This window comes from Diadema antillarum, unplaced genomic scaffold, assembly GCF_040938485.1.
Source record: "Diadema antillarum isolate AM-2024a unplaced genomic scaffold, OU_Dant_1.0 scf00000205, whole genome shotgun sequence".
Lineage (NCBI taxonomy): Eukaryota > Metazoa > Echinodermata > Echinoidea > Diadematoida > Diadematidae > Diadema > Diadema antillarum.
Genome location: NW_027271094.1, coordinates 2,197,158 through 2,212,819, shown reverse-complemented (window position 1 = coordinate 2,212,819; position 15,662 = coordinate 2,197,158). Strand labels below are relative to the sequence as shown.

Genomic DNA, 15,662 nt, shown 5'->3' with positions numbered 1-15,662 from the left:
CGGTGAACAAGCTACACCCTTAACTGGGCAATTACCCCCAGAGGGCAATTACCCCTCCGGCTATATACTGGTTTGTGGTAAGGTTCCATAGAGAAAAGATTAGGGTTAGGGTTGGGATTAGGTTCAGGATTAGGATTAGGATTAGGGCCAGGGGAAGGGTCCGGGGTAATTGCCCAGGGGGTAATTGCCCTAGAACCACTACACTGCACCTGCCGTCCTGATGATCCGAGGTAGGGTGGTGACCAGTCTGTGCATGCCGTCCTCCAGGAGTTCGCTCAACAGGCGGCTCTCAGCGGTCAGCGGCTGCTTGGCCAGCGATCTCAGGATGGTCAGACTCTTGCTCGCGATCTGGTCGTAGCTGTCCTGGGTCAGGTTGACCAGCACTTCCAGGAGCTTGCTCATGCTGCACGCCATGGAGCTAGGGTGAGGAATCAAAGCACAATCATGCAACACCTGAAACATATCAGTATTGATAATGGCAAACTTTGTAGGAACAGGTGATACAGTGTTTACAATCTTTACCATAAATTAAACATCCAACCACACACACACACACAAATGTGGACATAATTATTACATAAATTATTATACGATTTGACATTCCTAGTTAAACAAACCTCTTTCATTATCGAGACGAGACATATACAGTAACTTCATTTACATTACATGACCAGCATGTGGAAATAACAAACACTTTTTATTGTCTGATATTTGTTCTTAAACAAATCATGATGTTAAAGTTCAATTCAAATTGAGGAAGTCACATTCCCATAACCCTTCTATCCAATTTTTTACACAAACTGAGAGTTTCCCTGTATTGAAAACCACGGCTGGCAGAATTTCACTCTACCTTTTTGTTCTCATGATGAGTCGCTCGGCAAACGAGACCAGTGCCATCCTCACTTTCCAGCTCCGGCTGGTTACCATGGCGACAATTTTGTCGATGAGCATGTCTAGTTTCGCCGCGCTGTCTCTCACCCACGACTCCGACTTCTCCACGAGGAGGGACTGGGGGCCCTTGTCAGATGCTGGCTTGGTAGCAGCATCCCTCTGCGGGGTAGCCTCCTTGGTGGGAGCAAGGAGCCCATCATCCATCACCATGGCAACATGCCTCGCCCAACACTCAATGGCACTCTGGGATACAGGATGGATAATCATAGATAACCACGGTAATCTTATTTTGAAAAGCCATACCAGGCATCACAGGAAAAGAAATTTTTCATAATATATAGAGGGAAAATCTGTAGACTACTTTCATAGTACCTGCATCAAGATTCAACTAAATAAATCTTTAACATAATAAGCTGCTTCTGAGTGAAGGCAGGCAGTAATCCCAGCATAACGGAGAAAGTGTTAAATACACAAAGCTATTACTAAAATCACAGTGGATCTAAGAAAATACCAGTGTGCAATTTTCTACAAGTACATCATCTAATTCTTCTTCTTTTGGTTCCTTAATTGCAGTCTCATGTTTGAAGATTACACAGCTTTTGGTGGGTAGGTGGGCGGGAGGGCAACTTCACCACATGAACAACCTGCTCTCTGTGATAAATGAATGAGGCAGGATCTTTAACACGCACAAGTTGTGACTCTCTGACACACAGGACCTCAATTGTACTGTCCTATCCAAGGGACAGAGTGTTTTCTCTCTTTAAATTACAGGGGACAGTATGATTAGGCACAACACTGCTTGGTCAGACTCGTGAATCCAACCTGGGTCCTTTCGATCTCAAGTCAGACGTGCTACCGACTGAGCCAAATCACTGCCCTGTTGCAAGACACTAGTCCATCACAATCCCATTTTGAAGAGAATGCATTGTAACTGGCAAGGCTCAACTATGCACTGCTAAATTGAATAATCTACTAATGCCTACTATTATGAGCTTTCAAATGCAGACTATCAGGAACTTGTGTGAATAACTTTGAAATTTTATCAGATATGTATGGTCATTTTGCCTCTGACAAAGATTCTGCTAGGATTGAAAGCTCAGGCCCCTTCCGACTCCAGATATGTATATACAGATATGTCGGACACTTTCAGCAATCAAAAAAAACTATAAATGTAGTCATGTGAACAAAAGAGGTTTTTCAGCTTCATTTGCAAATGACACAAAATGAATACAAGGTGAAATATACTTGGCAGGGATGCTATTTTTACGTTTCATCATGTATACCTAGTTTCCATTTTCCCTCTGTAATACATCTTTACCTTTATCTACGGCAGTGAAAAAGCATATGATACTCACCACAGTAACTGCCTAAAATTTGAGAAAGAGAGAGACAAAGATAGAGAGAGATTAAAACCAAAAAGAGATGAAGCAAGGTTTTCAAGACAAAGTTTCCACAAAAAATCAAAAAACCAAAGAACAGCAACCTAGACTTAACAGGGAAGCTATTGAGAATGATGGGTCATTGAGTACTTTAAGAAACAACAATTTACATTAATTAATTTACATTACAAAAAGCAGCTCTGAAAAATATAGAAAATCAGGGCTGCAAACTAACCTATTTTTTCTATTTTTTACTGGCCCATTCCTGAAAAAGCTACTCGTCCCGACAGTGATTTTTACTGGTCAGGAAACGTCAGACCAGTGCCTGTGTGCAGCAATGCAAAATTCAAATCAATCCAATTCAACTCAATTTATTTCCATTTTTCTTCTACAAAATATGAAAAAAGAGAATTACAAATGATCTTGGAGCACACACTGGTTGACTGTGAAATGAGGGGGGAGGGAATAGTATAATAATATATAATATACAGAAAAGTAATAAAGTAATATCACAATATGCTGCTTAAGTAAATGCACTGAAAGTAAATTGATTACTAAAACTAATTTAACTTCTTAGGAGCAGAAATTTTTCTTGTTTCATTCGTACAGCGTCTAATGTGTATATCCATGTGAAGAGATCAACATGTACATGTGGGTTGCTACAAAAATGAAACCAAGTTTTTCAGTTTTTGTCTTTGGGTACCTGTCCTTGCTTTTGGTCTCCTGTGATGACTCGACTGAGTGCTACGGACAGACCGGGAAGAAACGAGGCAAAGGCCTGGGACGCAGCTCGGTAGACCACAGCATGGGACTGTTCATCATCTGAAATAAAGGGGGACAAAAACACTATACACACTTATTACCCATGTACATGTAGCTGCACTCTTTTTGCTGGCAGAAAGACCCTAAACACATCCAATGTGGTTGACACATGTTAACAGCAATATTTGTGTCCACAAAAACATTCTGGCCCACAAGGAGTCATCCTATTGCATGTTCTGGCAGCAGAGGTAAAAAATGAATGGAAACTCATTCTCTATAGCATGTAAAGTGGTACCTCAAATGATATGCTCGGAATTTTAGAGGTATAAGTCTTGGAATGGCAAGTTATTTCATTTTGGGGCAGATCCAAAGGTTCTATGTGGAGTACATATTTTCAGTCAAGTAACAGCACATAAACTCACTATTACGAAAACGACTTCACAAACTTATTGGTTTATTGTTGTTGTTTTCTTCTTCTGCTTCTTCTTTTTTAATAGGGGTGTGGTTTTCACACCATCAAACTTTGCATTTAAACATTCAGCTCTCTTAACTAAAAATAGCAAATCCTTAACGAGTGACAGGTTTCTAAAGCAGAATGTTCCATAAGGGATTATTTTCCAGAGGAAATCCTCACAGGATGTGCCCCATAGGCAGGATTAAGTAGGTGCCTCTCTCAATGCTAAATCAAATTTCATATCATGCCATTACCACAACAATCACGTAATCTCTAGGAAGACATTCGGGCAAAAAACCCTGTAGCAGTCACCACTTGGAGTCTTTGACGAGGTGTGTGCCATGCATCATGCAAGCCATAATACACGGACTAATGGCAACACATCCGGGATGAAATTAAAGGGGATGGCTAGTAACCGATCAGTGGGAATCAGTGGGAATGCTGAGGGATGATTGTTCCAATCCTTGTGGGATTTATTTAAGAGTACATTATATATCTACTGTTGTGTGAAAATTATTTGCTTCAGAACGGTCTCATATTCAAGTAATGTGCGTAATGTGCAGATTAATGCGCCCCATCACTGACCAGGGACGCTTACCTGGAAACATTACACTGCACATTACTTGAATATGAGACCATTCTGAAGCAAATAATTTTCACACAAGAATAGATATATAGTGTACTCTTAAATGAATCCCACAAGGATTGGAACAATCATCCTCCAGCATTCCCACTGATTCCCACTGATCAGTTACTAGCCATCCCCTTTAATGCATAAATACCAAGAGGTGCACAGCACTTGAACTCTGTGCAATGTAGATGCTGTGCAGCGAGCTTACGTAGATACTCAACACTACTTTAGCAACCATTTGTGTATTTGAAACCTGCTTCATCATGCAAAACATTGAAATACAGTAGTATCAGTAAAAACAGCAAAAAAACCAACAACAAAACAATGAGTATTCATTTCAATGATTTGAATGTTGAGGTTACTTGCAAAAATTAACGAAAACAATAAAGTGCTGATTTGAGTCGTGATGTTCAAGCAAACTTCATGGAATGATGGGAAAAGATGCCTGAATAACCTCCAAAAATTTGCACGTGGATTTCGACTTTTGTTTCACAAGAGACTTGCACACTTGTCATGATCTACCATACTACATAATAGCTTTGAGTAACAATGGCAAGTACATAAAGAATGGTATTACCTACTTCATTATTTCTATCTGCACAACTTTTATCATACTTTATTACCAGACAACTCCACTGGTCCTATGGAAACGAAACCCAGCTTACCAGGCACAAATCTGGTCAGGCATTCAATGGAAGCGACCTGAAGCGCCCTCATTCTCTCGTGTTCTGCCAGGCTCAAGAGGAGGGACACACAGTGTCCAAGCATGGCGATGGACTTGGGTGAGTACAGCTGCATCAACAGGCTATGGGGAACAAAGAGAAGGCAAAACAAAACATCAGCATTACAAAGCACTTGCATCACTGGTTAGTGCATTGGTCATGGAAACCTGCCCGGCAACATGGAAAATCCATGCAGATTTTAGAAAATTGTATGAAATGGGTTAAATTTGCAGACTCTGTAATGCTCTTACACAAGAAGTTCTGCGTCCCAGGGACAATCAGAAGACATTAATTTGAATGTTTTTACAACTGATCGCCCACAATACCATCTCGACTGGGAGGGGCAAGGGGGGTTTGAGGTGAGCCCTGCCATTTGACACCAGGTTGTGCGCATGCACACACTTGATATTACACTCCTGGCTGCCATCAATTACAACCAAAGGTCACACTCTCCTTCAAACTATGTCCCCAGACACAACTTGCTTCATGGGAATGGGGCTTTAAAGGGATAGTTTAGTACTGGTGGAGATGAGAATTGGGCTTTTAACTTTTTGCGAGATACCGAGAAAAGGCTTATGAAATAGTACAGTGAATACCATTCTAGGAGGAATTAAAAGTCTATTTAATGAAAATTGGTTTTGGTATGGCTGAGGCACCCAAAAACAAAGTAAATCAAAGCAATCATGATAAAGGCTGAGTCCCATCTTATATTAGGATCGCTCTTTTTTGATATCTCAGTCATTTCAAAACCAATTTTCATCAAACAAATGCTGAATTACTCTTAAAATTACATGTACACAACTCTTTCATATTTCATAAAAAGTTTCTCATTTTCTCACCAAAAAATGTTAGAAATCTAAAGTTAGGTCTCAACCGAAACTGTACAATCCCTTTTGAGTCCTGTTAGCCTCCATACTATGATTTGGGATGGGCAAGTCCTGCTGCAATGCGGGACCCAGCGTGACCGCAGGGTAAATGTACATTGATCATCCATCCCTGGTAAATTGCATCTGTCTGTTTCATATGATCTTGACAAGAAAACAGACTTGAATAGTGCTTTAATATTCAAAGGAATTTCTGTATAAACTGCAAAGCTGGAACAGAATAACTCCCTTATACACATTTACTATCTAAAATACCTCTGGAAATAGCACAGTCCCAGAGAACCACTGCATATAAACTATTATCTTTTAGTGATCGTGAATTCTGTAATCTCATTGGTCAATCACCACTGAATATATCCCGTATTCCGTGATAAGGTCAAGTTGTGCGCATGAGCTAAATCCACCACTGAATATATTCCATATTCCGTGATGTGATGACCATGATATTACATAGCTAACTGCGTGTGAAAGTGCGCGCTAATCCTGTACAAAACAAATGGACAGCTCACGGTCCTCAAGCGTATTACGCACATCACCTGAGACCACTCAAAGACGCTTGACAAACGACAGCAGCAACAACCAACTTCAAAGACAACACGTCTCAGGTGATGTGCGTCTTTGCCTGATTAATGAGATGCGCTGTCTTTGAAGACGTTATCTGGCTACTACAGTGTTTGTGTATTTGTACGTATTTGTATGCGCGCATGATCAGCTCGCGAGACGTAAGTCAACATGGCTGACAGCCGGCGATTTCAACATCATTCATGAGAGGAAATAAGGGAGAAGAAGGTTAGCACTTACACTAAAAGATAAAATTGTTACCCCCTGCTTGTTCTTACGAAATACGGGAAATATCTACGGTCTGGTGCCATATTCCATTCAACCTCCGGCCTCATAGAACATGGCACCAGACCATTGATATCTGCCCGTATTTCATGAAAAAGCAGGGGGTAACTAATATTATTCAAATAGAGAGAGAAATGAAACTAGAGCCAGAACGTCTTTAGATACTTTCTTTCCATTTGCTAGAGGGAGAACACTGGAGTTGAGGGAGTCATATACTCACTCTGCATCTGCAGAAATTAGCAGGGCTGCCAGTGTCTGTACAACGGCCAATTTCAGCTCTTCCGATGCATCAGATGCTGTGTTGGGTATTCAGACAGAAGACAGCATGTCATCTATGTACAAACTGCAAACCTTGGTTTATGAAATTACAGTCAACTCCCGTTATAACGAAGTCCTCGGGAACAGCAGTTTTCTTTTGTTATATTAAAATTTTGTTTTAACCGAACAAATAAACAATAAAAAACGTAGAGTGGATAATGTTGGAGTCTGAATTCTTATTTCATTGTATAAGAAAACCGGTATTTCTTCATAACCATGTTTGCTATGATGGGAGTGCACTGTTTAAGAAACATCAAAGTATCTCTATAAAAATACATTCTGATGCTTACTTGGGAAAATTTTATTGCTTGTCCATTAGAAATTGCTGTTTAACCAAAATATATATGTGAATTAGCAACACATGAGCATAAGCATTGTACAAGTTATGGGCAAGACTTCACAGTGCTTTTATTCCAAGGAGTTATGACTCTTCAAGTCTGAGATAATTTACGTACATATGCACATCATATTTACACTTATTATACTAACTTGCACTTGCAATGCAAACAAATATGATATCCTCCTAAAAGTGGCAGATCACATTTCCTTCTCATAAAAAAATAGACAAAGGAAAGTGCAACCCACATCTTACACAGATACTGGATCAAGTACAAGTTTCTGACAAGAAAAATTGTACTTCTCTTTGATTTTCATTGTTGTTGTTTTTTTCATTTTTTTTATGGGGGTGTCTTTCTTATTCATCATCTTTTTTTTTGGGGGGGGGGGGTAGGAAAGGGACCTATGATATTGAACCTTTTTTGTTTTTCCTGGATATAATGTTGGAATGTTTCGATAGCTTTTTTTGTTTTTTGGCTCATTTTACTCTTCTGTAGAGCTCCATTTCTGCAAAAGGTACGAGAAGTCTTCCATTCCAATTTTCTTTTCCTTCGTTTTTGTTCTTCTACCTCCCTTTATTACTAGGGTGTGTTTGTGTGTGTGTGTGTGTGGGGGGGGAGGGGGGAAGAGATACCACTAACATTTAATTGATTAATAAATGATACCAGCATACTAACCTCTTCCACACATGTCCTTGGAGCTGATCATGACACACAATACAGTGAAGAGGTCAGAGAACATCTCCCAGTTGCCAACCGTCGTTCTGCTCAGGACCAGCTGCATGCACCTTACACCGGCCTCGCCCACCCCTGCAGCACTTTGGGAAAAGAGCATAAATCTCTAGAGATTAAAGGGATTGTAAAATTTTGGTTGAGATGGGGATCCAGACTCTTAACTTTTTGCAAGATAAATAGAAACCACTTTTTTAATGAGATATCAAAGAGCATACAATTCTAGGACGAATTAAAAGTTTATTCGATGAAAATCGGTTTTGAAATGGCTGAAAAGAACGGGAAAGGGATCTCACAGCTTGGCCTGGTCCTTCAGCATCACTCTCAGAGGAAACAGGATGTACTGCTGCAGAGACTGCAGCGCGTCCGGGTCCAGGTCCGCCACAGTCCTTGCTACTGCCATAACTCGTTCCAAGGTATGCTCCTTCAGCAACACGACACACAGGGGCTTCATAGCCTCGAAGGCCTCTTTGTTTCGGTCCATGGTGGACCGCAGGCAGACTGCCAATCAAATGACCTGCATTCAATGACAAGAATTGTTTTGGCATTGTTGTACAGCACTTCATTGCAACCAGGCCACAATTGCAGGTTGCAAATATTCATACATCAAAAACAAAAGATTCCAAAGAGCAATCTGGGAGATATATTAAATGCGTTATACAGAACTCAACAGGCAAAATAAACCCCTCAAATCAGGAAAGCTCACATTCTAAGCAGTGTGCAACTCCATTTATATTGTAAATAAACTTGTTGAATCCATATCTGCGAGGCTGCTATTTTTTATTTCAGGGATATGTTGGGCAAACCTTAGATTTATGGTTTGTTTTAAGCATATATATAGTCAACCATTACATGCTTGAACAAAAAAAAAGAAGATGTCATCAAACAAGGTAAACAGGGAACACAGCAAACATGCAAAATCACTGTAAAAACATGAAAATACCATGTACATGTATAATATACAATTCGCACTTTGCTTAAATCGAGGATATGGTAGATAACTTAAAAAAAAACTGTATCTCATTTTGCCACCATGCAATCAGTGACACAGACATAGGATAACAAAAATGCAGTGAAAAAAGCATCAAACTGTAACAGTTAAGGGAGCTCACCTGTACCTCCTGGAATCTGTGTGGATCTGTGAATAACGGGAAACGTCAAGCAGAGACAACATTTGACCGTCGGCACTCCGAGGCAAATTCTTCACATACGAATGTCTTTGTATCCTAACTGGCCATTGCGCCTTTCCTCATATACAATCAGCACAAAGCAGAATAGTTGCAGACGAGCGAGAGAACTCCAAACGCGATTTAAAGATGCCTAAACGTGTCGCTCACTTTACAACCTGCCATGCTACACTCCACAGGTATTGTATGTAAATTACTCTGACCACGAAAAAAACCTGTACACATGATTCCCAGCTATTGATATCCAGCTATAGTGCAAACAACCATGGACTTTTTTTGCACTCCAGGTGGGAGAAAAAGTTATATGGGTCAATCCATGTCAAATCATCCAGTGCTTGTCACCCGACCCCCTCCGATTTTCTTTAAAATCGCACCAAATGTTCCCCAAAGTGTCTGACGGAAAATCCCAAAATATTTTGCCCCAAGGTCAATTGGTTGCTAAGATACAGCCTCACATAGCAACCGGTGCGCATTCAAAAAAATTAGTTAAAAGAAAATTAGGCATTTTTGATTGATTGTGGTGGCATGGATATTTATGCAAAAGTGTTCATTTTCAGGAAATTGAGAGAACTTTATAGTCTTTGCAAGAAAAACTGACTGTGACGCGAAATTGACTTTTCGTTAACGTGCACGAGGTCACCGAAAATGGTGTTAAATGTTAATTTCCAAAATTTTGATGCATATTTAGAGGCTAATATCTTCCACATTTCATCACCTTAGGTTCTAATATATTATGCTGTTGAAGGCTTTGACTTGCTCAGTAATTTTGACAAAAATCGGGGCATTCATACCCACCGTTTTTACGGAGAGCGCCCTCAAAGTTGACAAAAATGAAAAATGTGCCAAATTCAAGGTCACGGATCATCCTTCGTCCCACCTAGGAATGGCACCAATTTTTGTGTATTGATAGACATTTACCTATATTATCTTGGGTTACCAAAGAAATTTTGCTCCCGAAATGTTCAGTGGCAAATTTACCCTACCGAAAATGGTCGTAAATGACCAAATTCCCATGTAATATCACATATTGGGTTTAGAGGACATTTCAAATGTCCAGGCTTTCAAGATAAAAAGGCCTAGCCCTGTGTTATTTGCAGTAGGGATAGTCTGTTATACATATTTTAGTAATATACACCACAAAACACTTTCATTACATAATAATGACCTTGAAATTTAATCCAAATTTTGATAAAAACAATAAATTGCTCCATTTTCCTCATTGCTCTGCATACAATATTATGTAATACATGTTTTGTAACACTTTTCACAGAGCAATATTTCAAGAATTATGAAAGCTGACAGCCTACCACATTAAGGTTCTAAGGTATTTGTGCTCTTCTTTCAGATTTTGTGTCAATTTGATCATGAATGTTATACCCTTGACCTTGAAGTGCTTCTAAAAATAGCTGTAAATTTGTTAACTACAAACCTACACACAATCATGAAAGGTGTATTATGGCATGCTATACTAAGCTGTGATTCTTTCACAAACACAAAAGCTTTTTATGGTGTAAATGTATATACTGGAATTAATCTATATATGCTTGCAAGATATGTTACAATTAATTACTTTGTTCTGACAATGACCCTCAATTTCAATCAAAAAAGGGGACAGTAATATTTTGTGATTTTGTGTGCATTTCCTATGGAAAACAGTGCTTTGTGGTGAAACTCATAAAAACTTGACCATTTTTACTATCTATCACTTTGATTGATTAATTCTATTGTAGTTATGTTAGAAAAGTGGGCTGTGACAATTTCCAATAAAAAAAAAAATGGTTATGATGTAGAAAATAGAAAAACAAAGAAATACATAAGAAATTCCAAAAACAAGAAAATACATAAGAATTGAAATGATTTTGGAAGTTTTCATAAGGTACAGAACAAATCCCCCGAAAAAGAAGACTCTCAGTCCTTTTAATGTGCGTTTCACAGGCTAGAATAAGAGTCTTATTATGTTGGGCGCAATGTCCATAATTATCAACTATTATTACGTACTTAAATACAGGTCTTTATGGAGAGGAATAGGCATTTCTCATGATTTTGAAGGTCATAAATCGAGGGTCATTATCAGAACAAAGTAATTGATTGTAACATATCTTGCAAGCATGTATAGATTAATTCCAGTATATACATTTACACCATAAAAAGCTTTTGTGTTTGTGAAAGAATCACAAGATATAGCATGCCATAATACACCTGTCATGTGTGTAGGTTTGTAGTTAACAAATTTACAGCTATTTTTAGAAGCACTTCAAGGTCAAGGGTATAACATTCATGATCAAATTGACACAAAATCTGAAAGAAGAGCACAAATACTTTAGAACCTTAATGTGGTAGGCTGTCAGCTTTTATAATTCTTGAAATATTGCTCTGTGAAAAGTGTTACAAAACACGTATTACATAATATTGTATGCAGTGCAATGAGGAAAATGGAGCAATTTATTATTTTTATCAAAATTTGGATTAAATTTCAAGGTCATTATTATGTAATGAAAGTGTTTTGTGGTGTATATTACTAAAATATGTATAACAGACTATCCCTACTGCAAATATCACAGGGCTAGGCCTTTTTATCTTGAAAGCCTGGACATTTGAAATGTCCTCTAAACCCAATATGTGATATTACATGGGAATTTGGCCATTTACGACCATTTTCAGTAGGGTAAATTTGCCACTGAACATTTCGGGAGCAAAATTTCTTTGGTAACCCAAGATAATATAGGTAAATGTCTATCAATACACAAAAATTGGTGCCATTCCTAGGTGGGACGAAGGGTGATCCGCGACCTTGAATTTGGCACATTTTTCATTTTTGTCAACTTTGAGGGCGCTCTCCGTAAAAAACGGTGGGTATGAATGCGCCAATTTTTTTCAAAATTACTGAGCAAGTCAAAGCCTTCAACAGCATAATATATTAGAACCTAAGGTGATGAAATGTGGAAGATATTAGCCTCTAAATATGCATCAAAATTTTGGAAATTAACATTTAACACCATTTTCGGTGACCTCGTGCACGTTAACGAAAAGTCAATTTCGCGTCACAGTCAGTTTTTCTTGCAAAGACTATAAAGTTCTCTCAATTTCCTGAAAATGAACACTTTTGCATAAATATCCATGCCACCACAATCAATCAAAAATGCCTAATTTTCTTTTAACTAATTTTTTTGAATGCGCACCGGTTGCTATGTGAGGCTGTATCTTAGCAACCAATTGACCTTGGGGCAAAATATTTTGGGATTTTCCGTCAGACACTTAGGGGAACATTTGGTGTGATTTTAAAGAAAATCGGAGGGGGTCGGGTGACAACTTTTCCGAAAATTGGATGATTTGACGTGGATTGACCCATATGTACACATCTCCAACATCCTTGCATCCTCTTACGCCCCATGTATACAATGTAGTCCATATCTCATCAATACAATCACAGAGTAATTGCTTTAAATTATGAAACAACAGTCTTACATCTGCCATGCCATTCACCTCTAGCACCAGAATATGGTTTTGGTAAAGTAGGTCGAATTAGATATTTTTGGAAAACTGTGTTACTAAAGAAAAAAAGTATTAGGAGTACAAATACATGTAAATGGGGATAGAAAGTTTTCTACTGGAGTCACTTGAGTGAAAACAATCCTCAACATTACTTAGTATTATATGGGACATTGGCACACAAGCTTCATGCAGAGTTTAATTGCTGAGTCTTTTGTGTGTGCATGTGTGTGTATGAGCATGTATGCAGCTCGTAAGATGAGCTAATTTGTAGTTGAAGACTAACATATAGAGCATTACAGTTACGACGTATACCCCTTAAAATCAGAATGAATACATTGATACCTCCCCAAGACAGTTAATACCTTGTACTTTAGCTAAATTACATTTGCTCTGACTTTGAATTATTGTAAATGTGAACAGTGCAATTGTGGAAGTGGAACTCATTTATAACAGTTCCTCGAGCTCCATGCTTGTTAGAAACAATGTAAAATGATTTGTTTGGGTCTGCTGTGGAATCGCGAGCATCGTTCTGTGGCATGCTGTATGTGGCAGCAGCAGGCTCACTGATGTTGTTTGCATTTTCTGGAGTTGCATGGACCGGGTCTTTCACCCCCGCAGCACCGGGTGCAACGGGCAATACATCATCTACGAGGGGAATGGATGGGCAAACAAACTGATTGGTACAGCCTCTTGTAAAGCCTGAGTTGGTTTGAGGTACAGGATTGACCATTCTTGCTTTGAAGTCAGTTGCACCACTCTGAACAGAGATGTCGGCCGATTGCCACACTATGGAGCTATTGGTTGTACAAACCGAAGTAGCAGCATCATTCATGGCCACTGCGTCTGATATCCTCTGCCTGCCGGATATATCCGCAGGGATCACAGCGCTGATCGCTCCACTAGGACTAGGAGAGCTCAAACTGGTTTCATATGCATGCCCTCCTCTGCTACTGGCAGGGCTTTCACTAGCGCCACGTCCAGAGGTACCTTTTAAGTATTCTTCACTGGATTCTGACACTGTTTGCGGTGGAGATAGCTCATCATGGAAAAGTGTAGGATCTTGCGTGTCACCCGCTGAGACTTGGTGCAGAGAGGCACTTCTTTTCCTTTTCTTTCCTCCAGCCATCTGCCTGGATGTGTTGCTGCTGTCAGCAGGAACAGGACGTATAGTTCTGAATGCACGCTCAGCTTTCTGTCCAACAACACCAGTCTCTTCTCCATCACAGTTAGGCTCTTGGAAGTCACTGAGGCATGTGGCACGCAGGTTGTGATTGGAGTAGGTCCTTGAGATCCCAGCCGCACTGGAAATGGTTTGCATTTTCATCGCCAGAGCAGTCCGGCCCACGGTGGCAGTTTCGTACCACACCATTTCATCGCAGGAGATGACCGACTTTGGACGCTGGAAGAATGCATCAGTGGACGGGTGCAAATGTGATGTATAAGCAAGGTATGAGGCTACTGGACAATCAGGGCGGTGTGTCTGATACATCTTTGACTTGCCTGCACGAAGAATTTCGCGACGAGAATTCACGTAATAGACAAATATCCGTCCACTCACTGGATGTACACCAACAGCAAAGTCTGACTTGGTGACGAATCGCAGGTTTTCCCGCCCTTGCGTGCCCAAGGACAGGTGGAGCAGTACATCAAAAAACACCTTATTCTGTAAGCCCTTAGGGTTGTCCATATCTTGGGTCAAGACCTCCTGAAGCTTTTCAACATCCTCCAGAGGTATGGGACGCTTCAGAACTGGAGTGCCGCTACCTGCAGCCTCAAGATCCTGCACCGTTGCCTGGAAAGATTCATTGGCACTTCTAAACTGTTCATCTGCGATGATATTCATGCCACGGACTCTTTCAAAATGTCTCTTCAAGCTCTGACGCAGAGTCAATAACGAGCCCTTTGCATAGAGTTCTCCGTTCTTTCTGCGCACGTCACGGTAAAATGCCACCAGAATGTTGCAAAGATCTTCCTCTGTCATATCCGTCTCGGCTGATATGAAGTCTGCCCCGATTGCTCCACAATATTGTCGGAAAGCTCTTACTGCACTCGTAACACAAGGTCCGATGTTGTCCACATCAACAACATCGTATACAGCTACTTCTTCGTCACTATCCTCCATACTTGATGTTCACTCTGCTGCTCGAGTGCTGCAGCTTTTAGATGGAAACTTTCCAGCAAACATCTGGAAGTGCAAGAACTTTTGGTTCCGATCAGGTACGAAGTATTACGTACGTGTAGTGTACAACTTGTGTATGAACTCCTGCTATATTTGGTTAAACAAAAGAGAGAAGAAAATGTATCTTTTGTTTGATGACATGTTTTATGAGCATGGCATGCACATAATCAACAGTTGGCAAACTGTAAGTCACAAAAGAGGCTACAACTTACAAGTTACTGACTGACAGAATGAAGCAAATATCTTACTCTTAAGTTGAAGTATGGACCAATTATTTACTACTTGGAGTAAATTTATCACCGGTAGTAGGCCTACCGATACTAAATTAGTACCTACCGGTACTGCACTAGAAGGTATTTCTTATCCTTTTCATTTTTTTTTCTTTTGAAGCTATTAACCATCAATCATGCCCTTACTTGGCTTTAGCCCTGGTTGCCAGCTAATATACTGGTAGTGATATAAAATCTAGATTCAATCAGTTATTGAGTTAACCATGTTTATACACTACATGTAAAATTACGTTCTAACATTAGTAAAGTGTTTAAAAAAAGCTATTCATCATGCGGACGCTGTACCGGTAGTGGGCAGTCTGCAGTGAATGAGTTTTCTGTAGAATACTTACTAGTACTAGAAATAGAAATTTATGAAGTGATAACGTAAATTGCATAAAAAATTGTTAGACCTTGTACCTCTACACTTGCGCAACCACTTGGAGGTTCAACTCATCCATAATAACTAATGATTCTAACGTTAATTCTAACACTGTTTAGACCCAGGCCGGAGCGCTCCTTCCATAGATGCCAAGGTCAAAAAAATTTTATGAGTGAGATTTTCATGACTCGGCACATCT

General features: G+C 39.7%; 1 protein-coding gene across 1 annotated transcript in view; it reads right to left on the bottom strand.

Moving 5' to 3' along the window:
- The window catches only part of LOC139724013 (TELO2-interacting protein 1 homolog), a 34,890-nt gene extending 25,455 nt beyond the window's left edge, over positions 1-9,435 (bottom strand). Inside the window, exons 1-9 of the mRNA XM_071635212.1 lie at positions 9,067-9,435; positions 8,251-8,471; positions 7,901-8,040; positions 6,790-6,865; positions 4,783-4,922; positions 2,974-3,092; positions 2,247-2,258; positions 851-1,134; positions 210-418 (exon numbers count right to left, since the gene is read on the bottom strand). Coding sequence (XP_071491313.1) covers positions 210-418; positions 851-1,134; positions 2,247-2,258; positions 2,974-3,092; positions 4,783-4,922; positions 6,790-6,865; positions 7,901-8,040; positions 8,251-8,438 — 1,168 coding nt within the window. The 5' untranslated portion in view covers positions 8,439-8,471; positions 9,067-9,435. The remainder of the gene's footprint in view (positions 1-209; positions 419-850; positions 1,135-2,246; positions 2,259-2,973; positions 3,093-4,782; positions 4,923-6,789; positions 6,866-7,900; positions 8,041-8,250; positions 8,472-9,066) is intronic.
- Between the last annotated feature and the right edge of the window lie 6,227 nt (positions 9,436-15,662).